Source organism: Pyxicephalus adspersus, chromosome Z (genome assembly GCF_032062135.1).
Source record: "Pyxicephalus adspersus chromosome Z, UCB_Pads_2.0, whole genome shotgun sequence".
NCBI classification, from domain to species: Eukaryota; Metazoa; Chordata; class Amphibia; order Anura; family Pyxicephalidae; genus Pyxicephalus; species Pyxicephalus adspersus.
This window is the reverse complement of record NC_092871.1, coordinates 85,475,924-85,501,593: the sequence shown is the minus strand read 5'-3', so window position 1 is coordinate 85,501,593 and position 25,670 is coordinate 85,475,924. Positions and strand designations below refer to the sequence as shown.

Sequence of the window (25,670 nt, the reverse complement as noted above, 5' to 3'; positions counted from 1 at the left end):
GGGCCATTGACTGCAAATAGGCAATAGGTGAGAGCGACCCCATGGCATCTCCGCGTACAATAACCATTGTCTCCCTGTCAGTGGCCCTGGGCCTATTCTTCGTTTTTATGGGAACAATTAAACTGACCCCCAGGCTCAGTAAGGATGCTTACAGTGAGATGGTAAGGAAAGCCAGACGATGCAAAGTGCAATGGGTGGGTGGGGGGTACGTTTATTTTTTTTCTAATTTACAACAAAACATGCAAATTTAAGAAAAACAAAAAATCTATTTTGGTGATGAAGCATGTATTGCGGGGTCATTTTAATGCATTATCTTTACAGCTTAATTTCAAATGGATATCTATTGGGCAATATCCAGATCTGGGTATGATTCTAATTCCTGATTTTTATGCAGCATTTTTTTTTTAATTTACAAATGGGAATGGCAGTTTCTGTTGTATTTATTGCCAATTTATTAAGAAGTGTTAATACATTGTTATTTTTAGTCTCTTTTTATTACAATGGTTTTTTTTATTCCTTCATTATTTTGGAAATTGCTGCAATGTTATAATTTTCTCCCCATGATCTGGATAATGTATCTCGCCTTTGTGATATTCCACATTTTGCTGGCAGGTTTTAGGTTTACCTACCTAGTCCATGCAAGATGTGTAGTTCTAATATTGAATGCAATTATCATGTATTTATTATGCACATAATCCAAAAACAAAAATGAGCTGTCTGATTTCGCAGTGCATCAATGCATTACCGTAACAAAGAATTGCTGTATCATGAATAGCCCTTATGGTGCCTGTAGATGCACAGCAGATTTTAAGTGTGTAATGCACCTCCTTCCCCCATTCTAATGGTTTTTGTGGCTTCTTTTTTTGTTCCAAGAGGATGAGCGGTAACCTTTAAATGATCAGCATAGGGGTCTTCAGGGATCAGCTTATTCTGGAAATTACTTTGTTAGAGAAGACATATGTGCATGATAATGGCTGTCCTGATGTGTCATCATCTTTTAAAGATTTCTAAAATCCTTATTATCATTTTTTTATGAACCTAACTGTACCAGTTATGGAACCAAATGTCCATTTTTACCCTAACAGTTTCTCTTTTTTGGTCTACTGTATATAACTCTATATGCATCAAATGTGCATCATTTATTTTTTAAAAACTTGCATCCGGTTTCCAGTCATAATGTATGGGGTATTACAAAGGGACAGGGGTGCAGAGTGCAGTGCATAAAAGCATGCATTGCAGCATGTATTGCATTATAGCGGAACAAAACCTGTGAAACTTGCACGTCACTAGATACCACCATCTTCTTTCCTTCCTGTAAAGAATCTTTGGCCAACTTGATTGGCCGTGCCAGGATGACATAACTCATTCATCCTTGGCATGTGCAAAAGCAAACCGGGTTTCCCTGGCAATCAACGCTGATTTGCCAATGTGCAGCTCAGCAAAATATGGCAGCTGCGCAGGAATCAGGCAAGTAAGAACAGTTGTTGCAGAAGGGATATCCCCTGTTCCTTTCTGCAATGGACACCAGCCTAAATCAAAATGAAATTTAAAGCAGACCTAAACTAAAATTTTTATCTTAAATAAAAGTAGACAACACTTTTTTGTAAGGGGAAAAAATGTCCTTCTTTTTTTTTTGTGGGGGGGCGGTAAAGAAAAATGAAAATAAAGTGGGGGGGTTAAAAAAAAAGGTGAAGCCCATCCCCTCCTGTCTTTATTGCCGCAGCAGTAAAGACGGAATGGGAGCACAGAGCCTCTTGGGATTTTTCTGCAATAGGGGAAAAAAACATGTCGATCTCACAGATGTGCAGTGAGACCGGCACTGTTTTATTTCCCATTTCCCATAGGATTCATCACCTCACCTTGCACCTTCACAGTGCAAAATCAGGTGATGTAGCCAGAGCAAGAAAGAAAATGTTGGCGTCCGGCCTGGAAGGTGGATAACAGGACGGTGCAGGACCCAATTCAGGAAAGCTCCAGAGGGATTGAGGGATCTGCGGAAGAAAAAGGTGAGTTTTTTTTTAGTTTCTCTTTAAAGCAGACATTTACCACCCAGGTTCACTTATCCGTGCACAAATGTACTTTATTACATGTAAGCAGTCCAAATACCCGATTTGGATTTGGTATCTGTCTTTTACAAACCTCTCAATAGCAGAGCTCAGACGGGGGAAAAATAAGTACCGTAAATGGAGCCAATGAGTCATGTTGCTGTGCAGAGAATATGCTGATAGGAATAGAAATAGGGGTAACAGGGGGTGTGCTGCAGCCTATTTTACTTACTATTAGACAAGGTCAATGAAATGAAAAATATGTGACTTTAGTATGCAAATAGCATTGACATGAAAATGGACCAATCAAACACTGTAGTTGCAGAGACTGATTGGTCCTTTTTTAGTAATTGTATGCTTTTTTTTAGTAAATTTCATGCTATTTTTTCAAAATGTCCATTTTAAAAATAAATAAAAACCAAACTTATCCTCCCAGCTCTGCTTTCAGCATGATCCAGTTCCAATCCTCTTTTGGGTTGAATGGCACCCAATACTAATAAATGTTTTCTTCCGGCACCAGGGTGTCATAGACTCACACCTTGGGGAGGCATGTCTTCACATCAAGCTTGGCTTAGCATAAAATGCTAAAGAGAATGAGCAGGATGTCATAAAAAATAGTTCATTGAACACTTGTTTTGATATTTTTAAAATATATTCCATGCACACTTTATCCATTGATTCAATTATTTAGTTTCTAATTAGGTTGTTTTTTTAATCAGAGCTGGATTTCTGCTTTGTAGTTGTTTGGAACCAACATGGCGACGGCAACTACAGTTAGCGTTAGGCTTTTCTACCTGGCAGGTGTCACATGATCACTCAAGGTGCATAGTCTAAGTCAGTAGTCGCCAACCAGTGGTCCGCGAGAAAATTTTGGTGATCTGCGGCTCTGGCCGGTGCACCCCTGAGCAGGGTCAGAAGGACCCCGTTGGGGGGGCGCACCGGCCAGAGCCACAGACCACGTCCCTTGTACAAATCCCTGGCTCAGGAAAGTGGGCGGGATGTGACCCTGGCTGCGATGAGAAGTGGGCGGAGTTATGCCATCATGATGTCACTATGGGGGAGTTTTCTCTCCTTTGAGTGACACCTGGCTCCCAGCGCATGCGTGGTCAGGAGCCGGTAATTTTAGTGGTCCGCGGGACCAAAAACCACCACTGGTCTAAGTGACACCTGGTCCTTTTCAAGGCACCCTACAAAGAGTGATGGACTGACAACTCTACAGACTGCTGGACAGAATTGCTGCAAGATGTCACATGATCATGTTGGGGACAGTTGGTAGAAGACATTTCCCAGGGCAGACAGCTTACAGATATAGATAGGTAGGTTAAAAGCAGGGGGCAGCAGGCAGTATTTGTGGTCTGAGAGAGGCCGAGGTCCAGGCAGGTGGCAGACAGGAGACGTGGTCAGAGATGAGTCGAGGTCCGAGCAGCTGGCAGACAGGAGAAGGGGTCAGAGACGAGTGTTTGTCGGGGCAGGTGGCAGACAGGAGACGTGGTCAGAAACTAGTTAGGGTCGAGGCGGTGTTGTCAGAGATGTGTCAAGGACAGAGCAGTTGGCAGACAGAAGACATGGTCAGAGACAATTCGAGGTCTGGGCAGGTGGCAGACAGAAGGTGTGGTCAGAGACAAATCAAAGTCCGGGTAGGTGGCATACAGGAGACGTAGTCAGAGACTGGTCGAGGTCTGGGCAGCTGGCAGACAAGAGACGTGGTCAGAGACTGCTCGAAGTTTGGGCAGCTGGGAGACAAGAGACGTGGTCAGAGACTGGTTGAAGTCTGGGCAGCTGGCAGACAAGAGACGTGGTCAGAGACTGGTCGAGGTCCGGGAAGCTGGCAGACAAGAGACGTGGTCAGAGACCGGTCGAGGTCCAGGCAGCTGGAAGAGAGGAGGCATGGTCAGAGACGAGTCAAGGTCTGGGTAGGTGGCATACAGGAGACATGGTCGGAGACTAGTCGAGGGGTCAGAGCAGGTGAAAGACATGAGACATGGTCAGAGACGAGTTCTGGGCAGGTGGCAGACAGGAGATGTTGTCAGCGACAAGTCGAGGTCCGCAAAGGTGACAGACAGGAGATGTGGTCAGAGACAAGTCGAGATCTGGGCAGCTGGCAGACAGGAGACATGGTGAAGGACGAGTCAAGGTCTGAGTAGGTGGCATACAGGGGACGTGGTCAGAGATGAGTAAGGGTCTGGCAGAGGGCAGACAGGAGAGTGGTCAGATACGAGTCAAGATCAGGGCAGGTGGCAGACAGGAGACATGGTCAGAGACCAGTCAAGGTCCGAGCAGCTGGTAGACATTAGGCGTGGTCAGAGACAAGTCGAGGTCTGAGTACATGGCTCACAGGAAATGTGGTCAGAGATGAGTAAATTTCAGAGCACTTGGTAGACAGGAGACGTGGTTAAAGACAAGCCAAGGTCCGAGCAGCTGGCAGACAGGAGACATAGAGACAAGTCGAGGTCAGGGCAGGTGGCAGACAGGAAATGTCAGAGATGAGTACAGGTCCGGCAGGGGGCAGACAGGAGAGCGGTCAGAGACAGGCCAAGACCTGGCCAGGTAGCAGACAGGAGATGTTGGTCAAAGACAGGCCAAGACAAGGTCAGGTAACTAGCTGCAGGCAAGACACAGGTAATCAGGAACTCAACCTTCAAGCAACACAACAATACATCAGTAGACAGCTATGGGGTCAACCTAAGGTTATCAAAAAGTAAACTGGCAGCAAGAAAGAAAGGGAGTACGCATCTGGAGTCAGGAGCAGACTAAAGCTGCGTACACACCTGCAATTGCATGATGCATGAACGATGCTGTACATACAGCACCGTTCATGCTCTATGGAGAGGGGAGGGGGAGAGCGACGGAGCGGCACCCTGCTGCGCGCTCTCCCACGACCGACTGTACACACGGCAGATTTTCGCCCGATAATTGGCCGATACCGATTATCGGGCGAGAAAAATTTGCCGTGTGTACGCAGCTTAAATCTGTAATAGCAAAAAGGTAATTCAGTAGAAGTTGGGGATATCATTCATCGCCTGCATCTAGTTAGGAAAAAGAGCCTGAGGGTCATGACTATATGACAACTTGCAGAAATCATGTCCAGCAGCCACTAGGGTTGTTATATTAAAAAACATTCCAAAGACTTTTGACATTAATATGAGATTTAGGCAACTGAGTTTACCTTCTTTAATTGTATTCTTTCCTCTCTATTTTCTCCAGAGGCGGTCGTATAAAAGTTATATGAAGGCTCTTCCAGGACTCAAGAAGCTTGGCATCTCATCTGTAATCTTGAGAAAGACCATTGGATCTCTAGAACTTGCCAGTGGAATCGTCCTCACTTTGGTTCCCGGGCGACCTAAAGACGTAGCCAACTTCATCCTTCTACTTTTGGTTCTTATTGTCTTGTTTTTCCACCAACTCGTCGGAGATCCCTTAAAACGCTATGCACACGCGCTGGTCTTCGGCATTCTGCTTACATGTCGTTTGCTCGTAACACGTCAGCCGGAAGACGAACCTCACGAAAGAAAAGCCTCACATAAAGGCAACGGTGCTAACTCTCAAGACAGCAAGATGAAGGTGTCTTAAAACATTGGTCAGGGATTCCTCAGTGTTGATTAACATTTTTAACTGCTCTTAGGGTTCACAGTCCTGTAGAAATACAGGTATAATATTTTTTTTAAATACATATTTTTAGCATCATTGCATGTATACTTGTGGACAGAGAGCAATATCTAAATGGTTTATATGTCAAATACCTCAGCAAAGTCTCTGGGAAATAAAAAATTGGAGCATCCAATATATCAGAATACAATCCTCCTAGTACACAATTTTAATTTATACAAATGATTCAATATGATAATATTTATATGTTTTAAGTCTGAAAATGTATACAGAGAAACAAAATAATACTAATAAATAAACATTCTTCTACATTCATAAGTGATGATATTGGTGTGGTTGGTAATTTCCTTTAGCTCGCTTACATGATATGACTAAACATTTGTGGACACCTGACCATCACACATATCTGAGCTTTTTACACATCCCAGTGCAAAATCATTGCTATCAATATGGAGTTGACCCTCTTATGTAGGTACAACATACTCCGCCTAGCTCACCATTCCAATTCATCCCAAAGTAGGGACCAAACTGGTGACCCCATGTCTTTATGGAGCTGGCTTTGTACCCTGGGGCACAGTCATGGGGGGAACAGAAAGGGGTCTAACACAAAAACTGTGACCACAAGACTTTGGTGAGGTTGGGGTACTGATGTTGTATGGGAAGATCTGGCTCACTATTCCAATTCATCCCAAAGGTGTTCAGTATGGTTGAGGTCAGGGCTCTGTGCAGGACACTCAAGTTCCTCCACACCAAACTGGTGACCCCATGTCTTTATAGAGCTGGCTTTGTACCCGGGGGCACAGTCATGGGGTAACAGAAAAGGGTCTTCACCAAACTGTGACCACAGGGCTGGAAGAGAAAAATAGTCTACAAGGTCTTTGTATGATGGAGCCGTCACTTGGGACATCTGAACTCCAATGGGATCCACATAATGTTGGCCATATAAGTGGGGGTGATGGTTCATGGTCTTTTTGACTGTTGCTGATGATTTATCAGGTCAGAAAGAAAACACAAAGCTCAGTAATTTTTATGAGAATTGATAGGAGCTTAGTGGGTGTTTATAAATATACAAGCAAACCTATACAAGCTAAATTGATTGAAATATTTTCTAGAAATCAAACAAAGCACCAATTTGGTAAAACTGCATTTTTGCCAATCATATGCATATCAAAATTACTGTTTAGTGCAATCTATTTCTGAAAGATGCAACCCTTTCATTAGATGAGCATATTGTTTCTATGGACAGTGTTAGGTCCTAGTTTACATTTTTACTGCCCATCTTTGCCAAAGCAAATGCTTGTTCATTAAAAAACAATTACTATCCCTTCAGTGCAAACAACCCCCAAAGCTGCTTCTTTTTACTCTCTTGGTCAGAGAATTTCTAAGGTTGTCCCATACAATGCAGGACCAGCAGTCCCCCATTGTAAGTAAGGCAGGATTGGGCAAACCCACAAACTGGACCATCAGAAGGAAGAGGAGTGAGCTGGAGGTCCAAAAGGAGGAAGCTTGCGGGAACAATGGATTCGTTTGTAAAAAGTAAAAGTGCTTTTTAATGAACAAAAGCAAACATTTAATCCTTGCAGTGCAGTTGCTTTTGGGCATTTTACCATGTCAATATTGAAATCCATTTATCTGTCCAGTGGGCACACATTTTCAGTGAAGTAACTTAATACTAAATTTTTATATTATTAATTACAAATAAAATATGGCATGTGATAGCACCTAAATAAATCTGTGAAAACCTACAAGATATCTGTATATTCTCTAGGCATGTGACACTCAACAAGTATTTGCTCTTTTGTTCATGGGTTCTTAAGAAACGGAAGAGGATGCAGTACCATTGACATCAGGGATTGACCTCTATGGGCTTGTATGCAGTGCTGGGTTAGTGGTCCTCTGCACCCACAAACGACTTGTAAGGTCCCGGTATTCACCAGACACCAGTCCCCCTAACGCTGCACTCTTCACCTTTAGCAAGCCTCCGCCCAGCCTTGGGAGACTGGTTGTGTCCCCCCCAGCATACGGTTGCCCCCAGGACTTAATGCGCAAAGTATTGCATCTAGGGATGGGCTGGCAGCGGACCAGGAGCCCGCAGATAAAGCAGGACAAGTTCAACAGGGCAAGTCATACACAGGAGATCAGTCCACCAGATAGAGTAGGCACAAGCAGAGTCGGAGTCACAGAGGTGCAGAGGGTCCAGGCTGCATACAAAAGATAAGTCAGGGAACAGGCAATGGTTAGCAACAGAAAATTAAATGAGAATCTTTCCAGCAGAGATCAGCCCAGCTAAATGCTACAACAGGCACTGGAATCTGAGAGCCGAGAAGCTTAAAGGACCCAGCAGCCAATGGCAGCATAGGATTGATCAGAAACCATTTTGCTAATCAGCTGCAGCTCAGCACCAAATTCCCTTTAGCTGTGCAGTCTCAGTGCAGGGGATGCAGAGAGAGAAAACACGGCTAAAGAGAAACAAGGATGCTGCAAGCCGCAGAGAACTAATTCCTAGAACTCTTCTGCTACTGTAAGCGTAACAGCCAAAAGGATCTGGGTGCGCTCTACTGTGGGGGAACACTGCCCAGGATTACAGGCCAGAAGTGCGTCTCCTAATACAATTCTTGCATTGTTGATTTAGTAGTAAAGAATAGTATAAAGAGTAGTAAAGAAACCTTTCAGGTTATTACTTGCTGTCTGACCCTCTTGGAGAGATTTTCCTCTTTTTCCTTTCTTGGAGATGCAACTAAAAAAGTAAAAAGAAAAAGTCCTAAAGGGGAGGGGAATTCCCATATGTTACCAAATATTTGTCTCTATTGGAAAATATAACATCACTTTCTCTTACAAAAACCCAAAAATGTCAAATTTTCTCTTTTTCTATGTCTGGGTGAAACAGTCACCCACCACCACCCCACTCTATACAAGGTCAATGAAACCTTACTGCAAGTAGCCGTCAGTGGCTCCATATCAATACAGTGGACTGTAGATGCGCACAGAACAGAGACCAGGTGTGCGCTAATTAATTCCAATGACATCACCTTTGAAAGAGCTAAATAGATCCTCCTAAATAACGCAGCTGAAAATTAATCGCCTTAATTGGCAAATTCTCGACCCCACTGCTCATTTATCAATGCTGTAAGCCAGCAGGCGAGTGCACCAGTACTCAGCCCTGGCTCGCTGTACTACGCCTTGGCGAGCTTATGCGTTTTTTGTTGATAAATCAGGGCCAGTGTTTTCCCCTTTTGCCTGGGTGCACTGCCTGGCACACTTTTCAGCAACCACTCAGCTGTTTTTGGTTGGTTACTGAAAAGTTGGGTAACAATACAGGGGCCACCACCCACCTATAATTTCTTCCCTCCCAAGTTTAAAAAAACATTCTAGGAAAATTACTGTAATGTAACTGTAATCTTCTTTCATCACCTCCAATACATATCATCCCAGCCATATTTATTCTTATATTAACATAAAAGAGGGGGGAGGTTCTGTGTCAGAGATTAACATGAATGATTCAGTATTCCCTACACAGTGTATAAATATGTAATGGGAGCCACATGAATAATTTAGGAGTAATGTGGGATCAATCAAAGCCATTTATATATATAGTGAATAATGTGTCCACTATTAGCTAAAAAACAAGAATTCACTGCAGCAAATCTGCTGCCAGGAATAGTGCTGTAAATTAAAGCAGATTTCCTTTTTGTCTGTTGATTGTTTGACAATCCTCATTCTAGAGAACACAGAGAAGTCAGCAAGGAGATATATGAGTATGAAAGGAAATAATAAGATAGGAAAAGCAAACAAATCTATTCCAAGAAAGTAACCAGGACTCTTCCACTTTAACATTCCAGCTGTTGGAGGGAAGCATTGGATTTTGAGTTTGCATTAACTGTACTACTTTGTATCTGATAAGGAAAATAAATTAAGAGGTCATTGTTCCCTTTGAGTGTTTTACTGCCCAACAGAACCTATTGGATTCTGCCCAAGAAAGTATAACGGGTGCCTCATTATTTCCACAATAGTCCAAAGTTATGGGAATGTTGTCTGAGCTCATCTGAGCCACTCAGCTTGCACCATTGGTTTGCCCTTCATAATCATTGGTGAGTCTCATCAGCTAATGAAAAAGCCCAATGTGATTTTTTATGGAAATGGAAGGTCTTATTGGTCATTAAAATCTTCACTAAACCAATGAATCCAAAGAGTCCTATATTCCATCTCAGATAAGAAACTTCTTTCGCCTTGGCTAACTAGGCTCAACAAGTAAATGTGTACTGATTATTTAATGCAAAGGTGTCGACCCTTTTTGGGTAATCAACAAGCCAGATTGCTCCAGGAATGCAAATATTTTTTGAAACATTGTAAACTTTTACATATGGGGACAAAATGACACATAGAGGGCATTGGTCTTCAGAACATCATAACAAAAAATATTACAAAAACTTCTGTGCTCAGAGACTACAGACATTGTACAGGAGACGGTCAGAGACTGCAGACATTGTACAGGAGACGGTCAGAGACTGCAGACATAGTACAGGAGACGGTCAGAGACGTACAGGAGACGGTCAGAGACTGCAGACATAGTACAGGAGACGGTCAGAGACTGCAGACATGGTACAGGAAATATATTTTCATGTCTGGTCCAGGCCCCCCCCCAGTGAATTGAGGTGCAGCAGATCACATGATAATGCTCGGCAACCTGTTGGGGTAAATAATGCGCATGTACATTTTGTTTTGTTTTTTAATGAGGTGTCTTAACACATCGCATGTTATCACTTTGCATCACTCAGATGTGAGGCACCGGGACAGGTGGGTGAATGGGCCCTAACTAGAGAAAAGACAGGGAAAAGAGAGAAAATATGAAAGTAAACCAAACCATTCGGCTGCTATGAACCACTCTACAGAATAAAGAAGCACCTATGTAAGGGAACCCATAAGCAGGGGCCCCGCACATTAAGGGTCACACAACCTCCATGACCGCCCCACACCAGCTGAGCGCTCCCCGGAAATAGCAATAAGTTTGAATCGCCTGGCCGCTCCTCCCCCCTGGCCGCTATAGGGCAGCCACAGTCACATGACCCGGAAGTATTTTGTTTTCAGCCAATGAGCTGCCGCGTTTTGTTATCGGCGGGTCCTTGTTTTGATATTCGAATGTTGAGTAAGATGTCCGTATAGTGAACGTTACGGTAGATTGTACTGAGAGCGGGGCTACTGAGCGATAGAACCAACCGGAAATCAGGAGGAGATCGTACGGCGGGGGGGATAGACGGAGGTCAGTACCTACGATTCTTTGTGGCTGAAGTTTGGATGAGGGCAGAGTGTGAAGCCCAGATGAGTCCAAAATGGCTATGCTGGGGGGTGGGGGGGGGCAGATGCCCATGCTGGGGGAGGGGGGACATGTACCCATGCTGGGGAGGCATCCTATGACCAATAGACATTAACAGGAAAATAGGGGGGCCGGGTACCAATGAATTTCAATAAGGAGTTAAGTGGCTGGGGAAGGACGATGGCAGCAGAGGAGAATGTAGGAAAGCCTGACAATGACACTTGTAATTTTTTTATTTATTTATTTTTTAACCTTTTGTGTATTTATTTCTACAGACATTGATGGAGTCCAAAATGGAGACCTCAGCATTGAGGCCCAGACAGAGACTGAGCAAACAAGAACAGATTGCCCACCACTTTGAGGAAGCTCTTTCCTACTTCAAGAGCAGTAAGTATAAAGATTCAAATGTCATGTGTGTTGTTATCTTCAAACAATGAGTAATTGTTTTGTTGCTTTTTTATATTTTAGTTACTTGCAAAGTTACAGTGAAAGGAAATATTTTTCTGCAGCAGCATCTCACTACAGTAGAGACCGTTGGATTATCCGAAGGAATTCCAGCTGAAGGCATTGATGTACTTCTCAAGCTGGCACTTAGTGGCTATCTAGGTAAGTTTTGTATCGTTTTTAGTGTTGTGTTCAGCCATCCTCAGCCACATTGAGAAGTGTGGGCTAAATCTAAAAATTCAAACAAGTAAAGATGTGACTTTACTCATGTTGGCATTGCCGCAGAATATAAAACAAGGTGCATCAAACCTCCTCTTGCCATGTATGCAGGTGAAACCCTGATGCAGAGGTAATGCACAAAATCATGTGATCATGCTACCTTTTTTTTTGTTTCCAGGTTCCCCTATAAGTCCCTACTTCTGTCTGTCACACCTGGACAAGCTTTGCCAGTCCTCCTCCCCTTGCTTTGTATCTCCTTTGCTCTTCTCCCTTGCTTCTGTACAAGAGGGGTTTTATTTAAACTATTCATTGCCATGTCGATGGGGAAATAGAATGGTTGGACATATTACAAAGGTCTTCATATACAGCAGCAGTATTCAGATCCCCTTTAGTTCTTTCAGTTTTGTTTTGTTGCAGCCTGATGCTACAATTGCTTAAATTCTTACTGAAAAGTTAGGTCACAATACAGGGACCACCGCCCTCCTACAGCTTCTTCACACCCAGCTTAAAAAAATTTTGGGGAGAATACTGACTCGGTACCCCATAACGACAAAAAGAAAAGAAAACTTTAGACAATTTTGTAAATGTATTAAAAAAAAAAAACTGAAATATAATTTACATAAGTATTCAGACTTTTTACTTAGTACTTAGATGAAGCACCTTTCCTGCTTCCCTCTGGACCGCCTTGGCCACAACAATGCACTTTGGTGGCTCCCCCGGACCTCCTTCCCCCCAGCAATGCGCCTTACTGCCTCCCCCGGACCTCCTTCTCCCCAGCAATGTGCCTTACTGCCTCCCCCGGACCTCCTTCACCCCAGCAATGTGCCTTACTGCCTCCCCCGGGCCTCCTTCACCCCAGCAATGCGCCTTGTTGCCTCCCTTGGACCTCCATCAAGGCGCTTTACTGCCTCCCCCGGACCTCCTTCCCTCCAGCAATGCACCTTGCTGCCTCCCCCGTCACCTCCTTCCCTCCAGCAATGCACCTTGCTGCCTCCCCCGTCACCTCCTTCCCCCCAGCAATGCACCTTGCTGCCTCCCCCGTGACCTCCTTCCCCCCAGCAATGTGCCTTACTGCCTCCCCCGGACATCCTTCACCCCAGCAATGTGCCTTACTGCCTCCCCCGGGCCTCCTTCACCCCAGCAATGTGCCTTTCTGCCTCCCCCGGGCCTCCTTCAGCCCAGCAATGCACCTTACTGCCTCCCCTGGAGCTTGTTCACCACAGCAATGTGCCTTACTGCCTCCCCTGGGCCTCCTTCACCCCAGCAATGTGCCTTATTGCCTCCCCCAGGCCTCCTTCACCCCAGCAATGCGCCTTGTTGCCTCCCTTGGACCTCCATCAAGGTGCCTTACTACCTCCCCCAGACCTCCTTCCCTCCAGCAATGCACCTTGCTGCCTCCCCCGTGACCTCCTTCACCCCAGCAATGCACCTTGCTGCCTCCCCCAGACCTCCTTCTCCCCAGCAATGCGCCTTGTTGCCTCCCTTGGACCTTCATCAAGGCACCTTGCTGCCTCCCCTGGACCTCCTTCACCCCAGCAAGGCGCCTTGCTGCCTCACCCGGACCGCCTTTTTTTCCAGTAATGCACCCTGCTGCCCAATCCGAACTTCCTTCCCCCCAGCAGTGCGCCTTGCTGCCTCCTTAGAATTTTCTGCCTTTTATTCATTGTAAATCCTCTCAAGCTTATCTACAGACATTTTTCAGCATTCACACATTGCTTGTGTTCAGGTCTCCACTTGTATGTTAGTTTGAAATTCCTGTATGGTTCTTTTTTACATAATGTGTTTGTATTGTTTTCACTCTCTTCATGAAATTTTTTTTTTCAGCTGAAAATGTGAATTCAAAAATCCTGAAGAGCCTTGTGCCTGTTGCTGACATTTTTGAAGACACTTTAATTTCTGCCGTGTCTCTGTTTTGTACTGGAAAAGTTTCCACAAACACTCAGGTATTCTATACTTATACAAGAAACTTTTTTCCTGTTAAGAGACAATGAAAAGGTAAAATCTTTCAAAATCCATGCAACCCTTTCATACCTGTCTCCCTTTCTCATCTCTCATTTCTCCCTTGTACCTTTTTGAAAGTGAAGTGGGTAGAAACAGTTAACGCAAAACTTTTTTTTAAAATCTAAGTAAGCAATTAAATCATATTGTTAACTAAACACTGCCCCCCCGTTAAAGACAGTTTAAAAGGTTCACCGGTGCCATGCTGCTTAGCAACTTTTAAGGCACCATCGGCGACGAAGTAGGTCAACCAGACACAACTCAAGGACAAAAAAACGCTAGCAACCTTTGATCAGCTTTTTAGGAAAGCAGAGGTGACCTCAGGAGTCTAATAAACCCCAGACGTTTCCTTAAAGACCCCTGGACCTCAATCCAAGTGCTCCTCAATCCTAAAGTTTGACAAACCCCTGGCAGTGATCTCCCCGGCCTTTTTTAGCTGGGTGCACTAGTTGCTCTTGTTAGGTGGTTACTGAAATGCTGGCTCAAAATACAGGGGCCATCACCCACCTACAACTTTTTCCAATCCAGCTTAATAAAAATGTTTGTGAAGAATTCTGGAAGCCGTTTTCTATATTATGACACATTAATATATTTGTTTGTTTTTTCCCCTGCAGTTGGTGTTTCTTCAATGGCTGATTTCCGTGTTTGACCTTGTTTCTCTCAGAGAGATCCTCTCCCCTCTCTACAATTTTTTCTTCTGTTTGATAAAAGATGACAACTTGGTATGAACCTATATGTACAATTTAGCTTTCACTGTATAGCAGCAGCACTGACCTATTTGACACATATTATTACACTGTATTCATATAGCAATGACATATTACACAGCACTTTACAAAGTCCATAATCATATGTCTTTAATACAGTCCAAGGTCAGTTTAACAATTAACCTCACTGCATGTTTTTAGATAGTGGAAGGATACCGGAATACCTGGAGGAAACCCACACAAACAAATAGTGCCCTGGCCGAGATTGAGCGCTGCAAAGGCAAGAGTGCTAACCACTGAGCTACCATGCAATGATTACTTCTTTATAGGAATTTGTGAGCCCAGAAATGCTAAGCTCTGAGCATAAGAAAGCAGAGGTGACCTCAGGAGTCTAATAAACCCCTGATGTTTCCTTAAAGAGAACTTGTCACAGGCACAATGCTGTCACAAATAAAGTAATCGGCCCTTCCGCTTGTACTCCTCTATAGAGCAGTGCTCATTCATTTTGCTGTAGCTGAGAACGATCACTACTGATTGTTACCAGCAACATTTAGATTGTGTCTGTATGGCCCTTTAACCCTGGCAATCGAAACTAATATTTTATCTGTTTTTTTTTTTTTTTTTCTCCAGTGCCCAGCTTTATGTCATTTGCTTTATTTGATTACTAATCAAGATCATGGTAAGTAAAAAAAAAAAAAATCACTTTTCTATAATCCTAATTTTATACCTTACAAAACTGTCTAGCTAGTCCTGAGGCTGGTGAAGGTATACTTTCAGCACTGAACCTGGGGAACAAGCAAACCTGGAATGAATCTGATCCAGGATTCAAAACATTTGCTACCGTAGTAAATGTTTTGAATCCATTCCAGGTTTACTGGATCACCCAGCTTCACTGATTAAAGTGTATCCTCTCCAGTCTTGGAAAGCTTTATTAAATCAAGCCCTGTGAATTATCAGTGGAGATTCGATTAACTTGTTTGTAATCTGCGTACCTTTTTTTTTTTTCTTTACAGTCCGTGCGTACAGAGTCCGTATTCTACTAGACCTGCAGAATAGGAAGGTATGATCTGTACCAGTTCTACTTTGTTGGCATGGAAAAATTTACTTCCAGTGTTAAGCTGTTGTGTTCTATCATGTCACATTGCATACATGTGTAGTGTGCCTCATGTAGACAGGAGCTACCTCTCTGCACCATAACTGTTCTAAGCAGGCAAAAAGATTACATTAGCCTGTCCACTTTTTTCCTTACCTTTTCAAATAGTTAAATCACCTTGTTACCTTGCCCATGTATGATAAAGTGGCACCACCTTAGCAAAAGGGTATCCTTCAACCCTCTCAATATCACCCTATTTTCTTGCAGAGGAATTTAGCAGTATTGACGTTGCAGAGGTGCAGCAACATTATTTTCCTGTTTAAGTGACAGTGCTTGGGCCTTGTGATTGGCAGCAAGACCTGGAAACTGAAGAAAACAGGTCACATACTGGGTTTACCCAGAAGTGCTGGGCGAAGAAGCAAAGAAATGTGATTGGGGGGCGTGGGGGTTATTTGTTTATGGGTTTACAATGTTCTCTCCAGACCCTTGTAGCTGGGTGCACCAGCCGGCACTTTTCAGCAACCACCCAGCTGTTTTTGTGTGGTTACTAAATAGTTGGGTCACAATACAGGGGCCACCACCCACCTACAGCTTCTTCCCACCCAGCAAAAAAAAACTGTGTTTAGGTACATTATTCCAGGTATTTTTAAATAAAATCATTCTTATGGTTCCAACCTCAAACGCCCAGTATACTTCACCCTGGTGATCCATTACCATAAGCTAAGGGTAGGAGAAATGTGATTTTATTCCACTTTAGCAGTCACAAGTTCTCTGTTGATAAATAATTGATTTTTGTACTGTTCTATTTGCAGGGAATTCAGCCTCACATCCTTGGTCTTCTTTCCCTTTACAAGGTCTACTGCCCCGATCTGGTCTGTGTTAGTTTACCAAACAGATTTAAGGTAAGTTAAAATATTACACACTAAACTTCATACATCTGATTTCTGTGCATTTCCAATGGAAATGTATCTGAAGACATTGTAACACACATATTGGCAAGCAGTGCAAGGTTTCTTGCTTTGGTATATTTTGATTGATTAAGATGGAAAATAAACAAGTATCGTGTACTATGCTATAGCATTTGACATTTAATATAGATAAAGTTCTGCACTTGGGAGCTAACAACATGCATGCTTCATACTGTCTAGGGGGAATACATTTGGGGGAGTCAGAAATGGAGACAGATCTGGGGGTTCTGGTAGATCATAGACTTAATACCAGCATGCAATGCCAAGCTGCAATGTCTAAAGCTAGTAAAGTACTTAAAAGATAAATAAGTAATAATAAGTATAATAATAATAAGTAAGTAATAAAAGAGGAATAGACTGCAGAGATGGAGACACAATCCTGTACAAAGCATTGGTCAGACCACATCTGGAATATGCAGTCCAGTTTTGGGCACCAGTTCACAAAAAGGACATTGTGGAATTGGGGAGAGTGCAGAGAAGGACAACTAAACTAATACAAGGAATGGAGGAGCTCCGCTATGAGGAGAGATTAGCTGAACTGAATCTATTCTCCCTTGAGAAGAGACGTATAAGGGGATATGATCACCCTGTATAAATATATAAATGGTCCATATAGAGAACTCTCTTCCCAATTATTCACTGTAATGTCATTACAAAGCACAAGTGGGCGCTCTTTACGTCTGGAGGAAAAGAAGTTTAAGCTCCGGATAAGGAAGGGATTCTTCACTGTAAGGTCTGTGAAAATGTGGAATCGTCTCCCTCAGGAAGTAGTTTCAGCAAGTTCTATAGATTTCTTTAAGACAAAGCTGGATGGTTTCTAGAAGCGCAGAATATAAATGGGGATTAAGGATTTATAGTAAAGATAACAGTGACTGTTGATCCAGGGAACATCCGATTGCCTCATGAAATCGGGAAGGAATTTTTTCCTCTGTTGGAGCAAATTGTACCGGGGTTTTTTTTTTTTTGCCTTCCTCTGGACCAACTATGTCTATAGGGTTTTATATCTGGGATATGTTTATTTCCCTAGTGGTTGTATTTGATGGACTTATGTCCTTTTTCAACCTAACTATATAACTTTAACAGTTATATACTATAACTAGATAACTATACAAGTATATATTCTTTTTTTCAACCTGACTCACCATATAACTATAAAGTGCCTTTAAAATTATATAGTTCATAATATGTTGTTGTTATGTTTGACACATGGTGTTTCATTTTGTTGTAACTTCACATAAGTATGATAAACTGAAGTAGAGTTTTGGCCTGATAACAAGGGTATTTTAAAAACCTTTAATTTCTTGCAGCGTTTTTTTCAAAAATCATCTTTTCTGTTTACTTGCAATTGGAATAGTGTTGTGAGGAAAAAAGTAGGAGATCCGCAATGTGACCGCAAGCTGACTCAGTCTCGTAAAAGAGTGAGTATATATTTTGACTGAAATGAAGCAAAGCCACTCGTATCTGGTGGTGTATTTTATTCACACAATATAAAAAGAACATTCAATTACTTTCTGTAGTGACTGAATATCCTGATTTGATTTGCAGAAATGGAACGCCGGCTTTGATATACCCATGTGTAAAAACAGTATTAGGAATGATTCCCCTAAAGATTCTGAATCTTTTTTGCCTTGGGAGAAAATAAAGACATTTTCTGAGTTATTGGAAAATATTCAAAATCATATGGTGAGCATTGATTGTGTGCTTTGTCTTAGTTTTATTGTATATTGTGTTATGTTTTTTAAGCATTTATACGGTCTTTGTATGTTACTACAAGATGTGTCTTATTAGGGAAAAAAACACTCTTGGAACCCCCCCAAAAAATTCTTATACATTCTTTCAATTGTAGTCCTATTGCAGTGGGTAGGGCACCATTCTGTCAGGATTTAGGGGTGGAAGTGCTCCTCAGTCCTAAAGTATTGTTACTTGCATTTATACTTCACTTCCAAGGGGATGTGTAAATTACAGATTGGGCTCACAGGAAGGAACGGGAAACATACTGCTGGTGCTGGACCAACAAAGAAGCCAGAGACAAAGCTGGGGCATGGAGAGTATAGATCCAGCCTGGCCATTTTTCTACAATTTTCCCCTGATCCTGGTGCAGCATGGTGGCTAAGAGGTTACCATTTTCTCCTTTGGAGCATTGCGTCCCAGGTTTGAATCTCGGCCAGGACACTATCTGCATGGAGTTTGGAGGTTTTCCCTGTGTTTGTGTGGGTTTCCTCCAGGTACTCCGGTTTCCTCCCACATTCCATAAACATGCAGTTAGGTTAATTGGCTTCTGCCCTAAAATTGGCCTTAGACTGTATTAATGACATATGACTATAATGGGGACATTAGATTCTGAACTCTTTTGAGTCATAGTGGAAATAACTAATATGTCAGTTCTATATACTGTGTAATAGGAATAATATATCAGCTAAGCAGGTCCCAGGTAGGACTTTTTCTTTGGTGCCCAGAACAATAAAACTTATATCTTTGAAGAGTAGCACTGCAGAGTACCCACTAGATTTTTGTGATTGGACTAGCTTGTACCTGAAACGTTGCCAAGTGTGATGCTTCAGCCCAGCGTACATGCTTTTCTTTTTTTGTACTTTTCATGAAGAATTTGACGTAGACAGGTTTACTAGTTATTTTTTATCTTTTTAAATACCTAGGAGAAGTGAAAGGAGGATCAATGTTAAGATTTTTTTGTTTTTTCTGACCATATTTTTCTCTATGTTCCTCCAGCTTCCTGCTCAGATGGGTTGTGTAATCAATCAGCCATTGCTGCTAAACTACATTAAATGCCTGAAAGATGACAATACATTGCTGCGACTGAACTACTGGCTTTCTTATACCCTGCATGAAGGTATAATAGAACTTTGTCATAGCTATTGTTATATCCGTGAGCTGCTAATGGTATCAACTTTTTTTTTTTTTGTCATAAAGCGAACCTTATCACTGTCATCCAGCTAAAGTAGCTGATAATTAAAATGTATTGTATTGCAGCTTACCAGATGTGTCATCTGCATTTGTTTTCTTTTCTCAAGGTTAAATGTGCATAAGTTACTATTCATAAAGCATTTTTATTTATCCCTCGCACTCCTGGTCTTCCTTACCTTGTCCTTGTCCAGCACTCCATCAGTTGGTTGCAGGATCTCCTCACATACAAGGCAGGACCAACAATGCTGCATTGTAGGTGAGCAGACCAAGTGCCTGCCTACAACCCAAAGTATCAGATGATGGAAGAGAAGGATAAGATATAAAAATGCTTGATTTGTTTTAGACATAAATAAACTGTTGCAATGAGGGGTGTCTAGGTGCATTAAATTCAGCACATAAGATGTCTGCTGATTGTAAATAACAGTTATGTGCAACACATGCCTTTAGGATAATATAATTAAAAGACTTTGTTGTTTTTAAATTCAGAATGCGCCTGGTACAACGGGAAAAAACAGTCTAAAGAAGACGTAACTTCCTTTCTGAATACTGTGCTGACTGTTGAAGAATTTCTACAGGTATGCAAAGCGTTTTATTTACCTGCAAGTTCAATGATAACATAAGAACATAAAGATTATATATATCTGCTGCTTAGTCGTCAGATGTGGTGGGTGCATTAGTCTTCTGATTTTTTTGTTTACTTCCCCCTGATGATCCTGCCAGCAACACACTTCCTGGCAGCTTCCACTCACTACTGTATCTATGGAGGCAAGCATGGTTGTCACACAGGCTGTGCTGCAAACATGTCTTCCTTTATTTATATGCACTACCCGGGATGATTAGTGGTTTGCAGAAGAAAGATTACTGATTTCAATTCTTCTCATAGAATTTTTTTTACTTGCTGAAAATGTTCTTAGCCTAACAAATTAGAAAAAAAAAAAAATAAATATTAAAGCCACTGGGCCTGATTTATTAAAGCTCTCCAAGGCTAGAGAGGATACACTTTTATCAATGAAGCTGGAATAGATTTTGTAAAAGTCATTTGCTATTTGTTATCAAATGTTTTTTCAATCCTGGACCCAGATACATTCCAGGTTTGCTGGATCATCCAGGTTCATTGATGAAAGTGTATTCTATCCAGCCTTGGAGAGCTTTAATATTAAATCAGGGCCAATGTATCTAGAAACTAATAAGCTGCAATATATGACCTGTTTGTTTTTATGTTTTAAAAATCTTTTGTTATTTGATGTTGAGACTGTTTGACACTGATCCACATTTGTTTTTACGTGTTTGTTGATTTATTTTCATAGGATAATCGATCGCTTTGATAAAGTTGCTCAGCATACTGTAATTTACAAATAATTATATGCTAATTTTTGTGGTTTTATTCAGGAAGGACTTTCGGGGAGTGAAGAATTCCTTTTCAAGGCCCTTCCACATTGGAATGGTTTGTACCGCTCCCAGATATTGGGTCTAATTAGCCACATTCCTCTCCACTCCTTTTCAGGTAAATATATATATATGGCAATATGGCAACTATTGTATAATACCACTATAATAAGGGGTACACGTTAAGATAGATATTGGCTAGCCTGCGAGCTATGACGTTTACCCCAACCCACTCCATTCCATCCGTGAACCTGATTTAATAAAGCTCTCCAAGGCTGGAGATGAAAAACTTTCATCAGTGAAGCTGGGTGATCCAGCAAACCTGGAATGTATTTCTTTAAAGTCATTTGCTATTGGTTAGCATATGTTTTCAATCCTGGTCCAGATCCATTCTTTGTTTGCTGGATCACCCAGCTTCACTGATGAAGGTGTATCCTCTCCAGCCTTGGAGAGCTTTAATAAATCAGGTCCAGTATCCCAGATCACCCTGCCCTCCATCACTACGGACTAAACAGTTCATTTTCCCATCAGGAGTAAAATTACCTTATGGCTTGCTCCTTCTTTCTCCATTTTTTCAAATTTGTCTACCCGTCTTCTTCTGTCTCCTAAAACTCTCACCCACCAATCCATATCTCCCCTCCTATTGTGTGATACCCCCACCTCCTAGATTGTAAGCTCTTCGGGGCAGGGTCCTTTCCTTCTCCTGTGTCACTGTCTGTATCTGTCTGTCATTTGCATCCCCTATTTAATGTACAGCGCTGCGTAATATGTTGGCATTATATCAATCCTGTTTGCATTCGGTCAAACACTTGGTGAGAAGATAAACCAATGTCACCTTTTTATGTGCATAATTTATTTTCAGCAAAATTGAATATATCCCCTAAATGCTAACAATCGTCTCTTCATGTTTTTTTTCTTCCAGATATTGAAATACTCTTGTTTCAAACATTGACACAACTATTTATTTCGTCATCTTTGTCTTTTAAAGTAAGTCCTTCCTTTGGTGTTTTCTATAATATATTTCTGTAAAGAGAAATTGTTAGCTTTTGTTGTGTAAAACAAACTTTGTTTAAAACTGCACTCCAGGCAGATGATGAAGCATCATTTCATTCAGTTGTGTGTGTGATTTGAAGAAAAAATTATTCATTTAAGGGAATTAGTCATTCCCTTAAATGCTTGTTTAACTTTTTATCCATGCTGGCTCTCGACATTACCATCCAGCACACTTCACATGGATGTCAAGGGCCAGTGGGGTGCTGCTTTTCCCGCATCAGCGTGCAGCATACAATATACCTGAAAGATGGATGATCTATTAAGGAGTTGCTCAAGTGTATTTGCAAGGAAATGAATATAATTTCATTGTGATAATCACAAATCATACCATGATAGTTACAGTTACTCAGGTTGAATAAAGACATAAGTTCATCAAGTTCAACCATTACAGTGTTCAACCAAGAATTTGTTTTTAATCCAGGTGGGAAGAAATTGTAGGTGGGTGGCACCCCCTGTATTGTGACCCAACTCTTTAGTAACCACCCAAAAACAGCCAGGTGGTCACTGAAAAGTGCCAGGTGGTGCGCCCAGCTAAAGGCTCTGGGGAGAACACGTCACTAGGGAAATAAACATATCCCAGGTAAAAAAAACCCTATAGACATAGTTGATCCAGAGGAAGGCAAAAAAGGGGAAACAAATTCCTTCCTGATTCCATGAGACAATCAGATGGTCCTTGGGTCAGCAGTCTCGGTATCTTTACTTTAAAGCTTTATTACCCAATTATTTTCTGTGCCTCAAGAAATCATCCAGCTTTTTCTTAACCTTACTGGTGGTATTTTTAAATGTAAAAGTGGTACATTTAAAACTACTTAGTATTTTAATTACCCGCCTGGTCCCGCCCCCCAGCCTTAGGCTCCCACGCAGATGCACAGCCAGCATCTGCGTCCCCTGGCCTCATGTCCCCAACGTTCTCAGGCCAGGTTACACAGATGCCCGGCCAGCATCGCCAGGGGTAGAAGATCCCGAGCCACACTCAGGGGTTACCAGCGGGGAGGGATAAGCAATCTATAGTAGTTGCCGAAACTACTTCCTGAGGGAGCCGATTCCACATTTTCACAGACCTTACAGTGAAGAATCTCTTCCTTATCCAGAGATTAAACTTCCTTTCCTCCAGACGTCTTCTGGTCTTTTGTAATGATTTTAAAATTAATAATGGGGAAGAGAGTTCTCTATATGCACCATTTATAGCTGTTTTTTTGTTTTTACAGATGGATATTCTGAAGTGCCTGAAGGAACTTCTCCAGAACTGGATGATCAGGCATTTCCTCTACATAAACAATGTTAAAATAGAGTAAGAAATTACCCAAAGAGAAACCTCTGCTTACATGAATGTGCTTTTATTTTAAGAGCTGTTTTATTATGCCTAGACCTAGAGCTGATCTAAAAATCGCAACTTCTGCAACGGTGCTTTACATTGGACCTGAAATGAAGCTTTGCTATAGGGAACAGTTGTATGTGTTAACCCCGAAAAATCTACCTTATTGTCTTGATTTGGGAGGTGTATTTCATGTGCCTAGGCATAGCTGTAAATACAGTATTAGATCTAAAACACTGCTGCCTCTGATAGGGTGATGACAGTACTTTGCTGCTTAATGTTCTCTTTGCTGGAGAGAAAGCTGCACCCAATTGCTTGCACTGCAAGGAACTTACAGCTTCTGTTTCATTAATTATGAAAATCTGTGCTATCTCCACTTCGCTGCTTTTTTTTTTTTTTTTTTTTTTTTTTTTTTTTAATATGCTGCCAGTTATCGGGAGGGCAGTTCTGACCCTGGAAGCAAAGCCTTGCCTCCACCAAGGTGACTGCCTTCCTAAGAACAGGGCATGGTAAGTTAGTAATGAAAATAGGATCAGCTGCAGATACTGCCAAAACATATCTGGGTGTTGCAGGCTGCCAATGAGTGAGCAAATGTCCTTCATTGGGACCTTGTATATACATATTTAGCATATAGAGGTATATTCAGGGCTTAACAACTGTAGAACAATGGTACACACCACTATATTTACAAGTTTTTGGGACTCTGTTGCAAAGGATCTGTCTAAACTTTGACCATTTTGTCTGTCGCATAGAAATGTCATCACGCCAGATATGTTGGCTTCAGTTGAAAATCTGATCCATTTCACTGGCCGTTTGAGTACTCTGGGCTTGCAGATGCAGAACAGTTCTCTCCTCCTTCAGTCTGTACTGGACTTTTATACATTGGTAAGACATTTTCTTTATTGACTGTTGTATTTTTTTTACATATTCATTTCTTGCAGTTTTCTCAGCCTCTTTGTTGCAGTAGACTCTTTTTTTTCTCTCCTTACCTTGTAAAGCATAGTTAATTTTAAATAAGCATTTTCTTCCCTGTTTCCCTCTTCTTTTTAAACATACTAATTAAAAATATTTGCACTTGATTTATAAAACAAGGAATCTCTGATTCCCTGTTTTAATAAATAGAGCCCTTTGTGTTATTACTTATTTTATACCTAGATACTCTGTGCTTTTTATGCAACACAGATACATCATGGCTTGTGACGGGACAATAGGATGCGTAGGGCTGGAGGGTAGATTTAGGCAGCATGGTGGCTCATTGGTTAAGCCTTTCCAGCGCTGGACATTCACTGTCCATTCTGCAGTTGGGACATTTACTATAAAAAACATGCAGTTAGGTTAATTGGCTTCCCCACAAATGGACCTTAGACTGTGATAATGACTATAGTAGGGACATTAGAATATGAGCCTCATAGAAGGACAGCTAGCTAACATGAATATGGACTTTGTACAGCACTCTGTAATATGTTGGCACTATATAAATACTGTGTAGTAAAAAAATCAGAAGGTAGTTTCTAATGACACATTTTCTCTTTTTCATTTACAGGTTTCTAATTTATATTCATGTTTTTCTTTACCTATAATCATTCTTCCTCCTGCTGGAGTCTTCTATCCCGCTCTTATTTGCAAAGACTGTGTGAACCTTAACCAGCTCTGCTACATTATGTACCGGTAAGAGTTCTTCCTAAAACGATACTTAAACCTAAAAAACCTATAGAACAGAAGTGCTTCTGTTGACAATTTGTCATGTAGATAATTTCAGTTATGCCATTTCTCAGAATGGAGTGTTATCCCCTGCAATTGCTGACTATAAAATCCAGTGTATGTACAAAGCTAGCAGGAAGTGTAAATGCTCTCTATGTTTGCCTGCTGCCATCACCTCCCTGCGAACATGCTGAACCAAGTAATGGATGTTTAGAACATCTTTATCATGTACACGGTGATGCAGGGATTCCCATGAGACACAGAAAGACAGCCACCGCATGGGCATTTCATGTGTTTAATGGGCACATGCTAACAAATACACAAAGATGAATCAATATTAGATATTATGAGTATAGATCCACTTTAACATAATTTTTTTCTTTATTTACAGGTATAGAGATAGCCTCCTGGCTGCAAGACAGCATGGGAAAGACAACAGTGTAAGAAAAGCAGATCTTTTTATTTTCTTTTTTTAATGATATTTTAAAATAGAGTTTCTGATACCTTTTTCATAGATTGACCTATTAATATTACACAATATTTACAGAGCACCAACATAATACACAGCACTGTACAAAGTCCATACATATGTCACTAGCTGTCCCTCAGAGGAGCTCACAATCTAATGTCCCTACCATAGTCATATGTTGTTAATACAATCTAAGGTCAATACTGAGGGGAAGCCAATTAACCTAATTGCAAGTTTTAGGAATATGAGAGGAAATCTGCCCCTACCTGTTCCCAGAGACCACCAAACTCCTTGTACATGCTCTTATCATCTCTCGTCTGGACTACTGTAACCTCATCCTCCCTGGTATTCCACTAACCCGACTCTCTCCTCTACAATCTATTATGAATGCTGCAGCCAGACTCATCCATCCTTCCCACCTACCTACCTACCT

General features: G+C 41.7%; 2 protein-coding genes across 2 annotated transcripts in view; both read left to right on the top strand.

The window, feature by feature from the left end:
• TMEM35A (transmembrane protein 35A) lies at positions 1–5,973 on the top strand. The gene is made up of 2 exons (XM_072430495.1): positions 1–161; positions 5,250–5,973. The coding sequence occupies exons 1-2, from the start codon at positions 42–44 to the stop codon at positions 5,613–5,615; spliced, it is 486 nt and encodes a 161-aa protein (XP_072286596.1). The 5' UTR covers positions 1–41; the 3' UTR covers positions 5,616–5,973.
• Positions 5,974–10,757: 4,784 nt separating this feature from the next.
• CENPI (centromere protein I) overlaps positions 10,758–25,670 on the top strand; it is an 18,582-nt gene continuing 3,669 nt past the window's right edge. The window contains exons 1-18 of the mRNA XM_072430473.1: positions 10,758–10,908; positions 11,238–11,349; positions 11,431–11,568; positions 13,450–13,568; positions 14,238–14,345; positions 14,961–15,009; positions 15,344–15,390; positions 16,236–16,325; positions 17,699–17,809; positions 17,937–18,074; positions 19,119–19,239; positions 19,800–19,888; positions 20,703–20,817; positions 21,622–21,686; positions 22,961–23,043; positions 23,820–23,952; positions 24,611–24,735; positions 25,160–25,208. Coding sequence (XP_072286574.1) covers positions 11,244–11,349; positions 11,431–11,568; positions 13,450–13,568; positions 14,238–14,345; positions 14,961–15,009; positions 15,344–15,390; positions 16,236–16,325; positions 17,699–17,809; positions 17,937–18,074; positions 19,119–19,239; positions 19,800–19,888; positions 20,703–20,817; positions 21,622–21,686; positions 22,961–23,043; positions 23,820–23,952; positions 24,611–24,735; positions 25,160–25,208 — 1,686 coding nt within the window. The 5' untranslated portion in view covers positions 10,758–10,908; positions 11,238–11,243. The remainder of the gene's footprint in view (positions 10,909–11,237; positions 11,350–11,430; positions 11,569–13,449; positions 13,569–14,237; positions 14,346–14,960; positions 15,010–15,343; positions 15,391–16,235; positions 16,326–17,698; positions 17,810–17,936; positions 18,075–19,118; positions 19,240–19,799; positions 19,889–20,702; positions 20,818–21,621; positions 21,687–22,960; positions 23,044–23,819; positions 23,953–24,610; positions 24,736–25,159; positions 25,209–25,670) is intronic.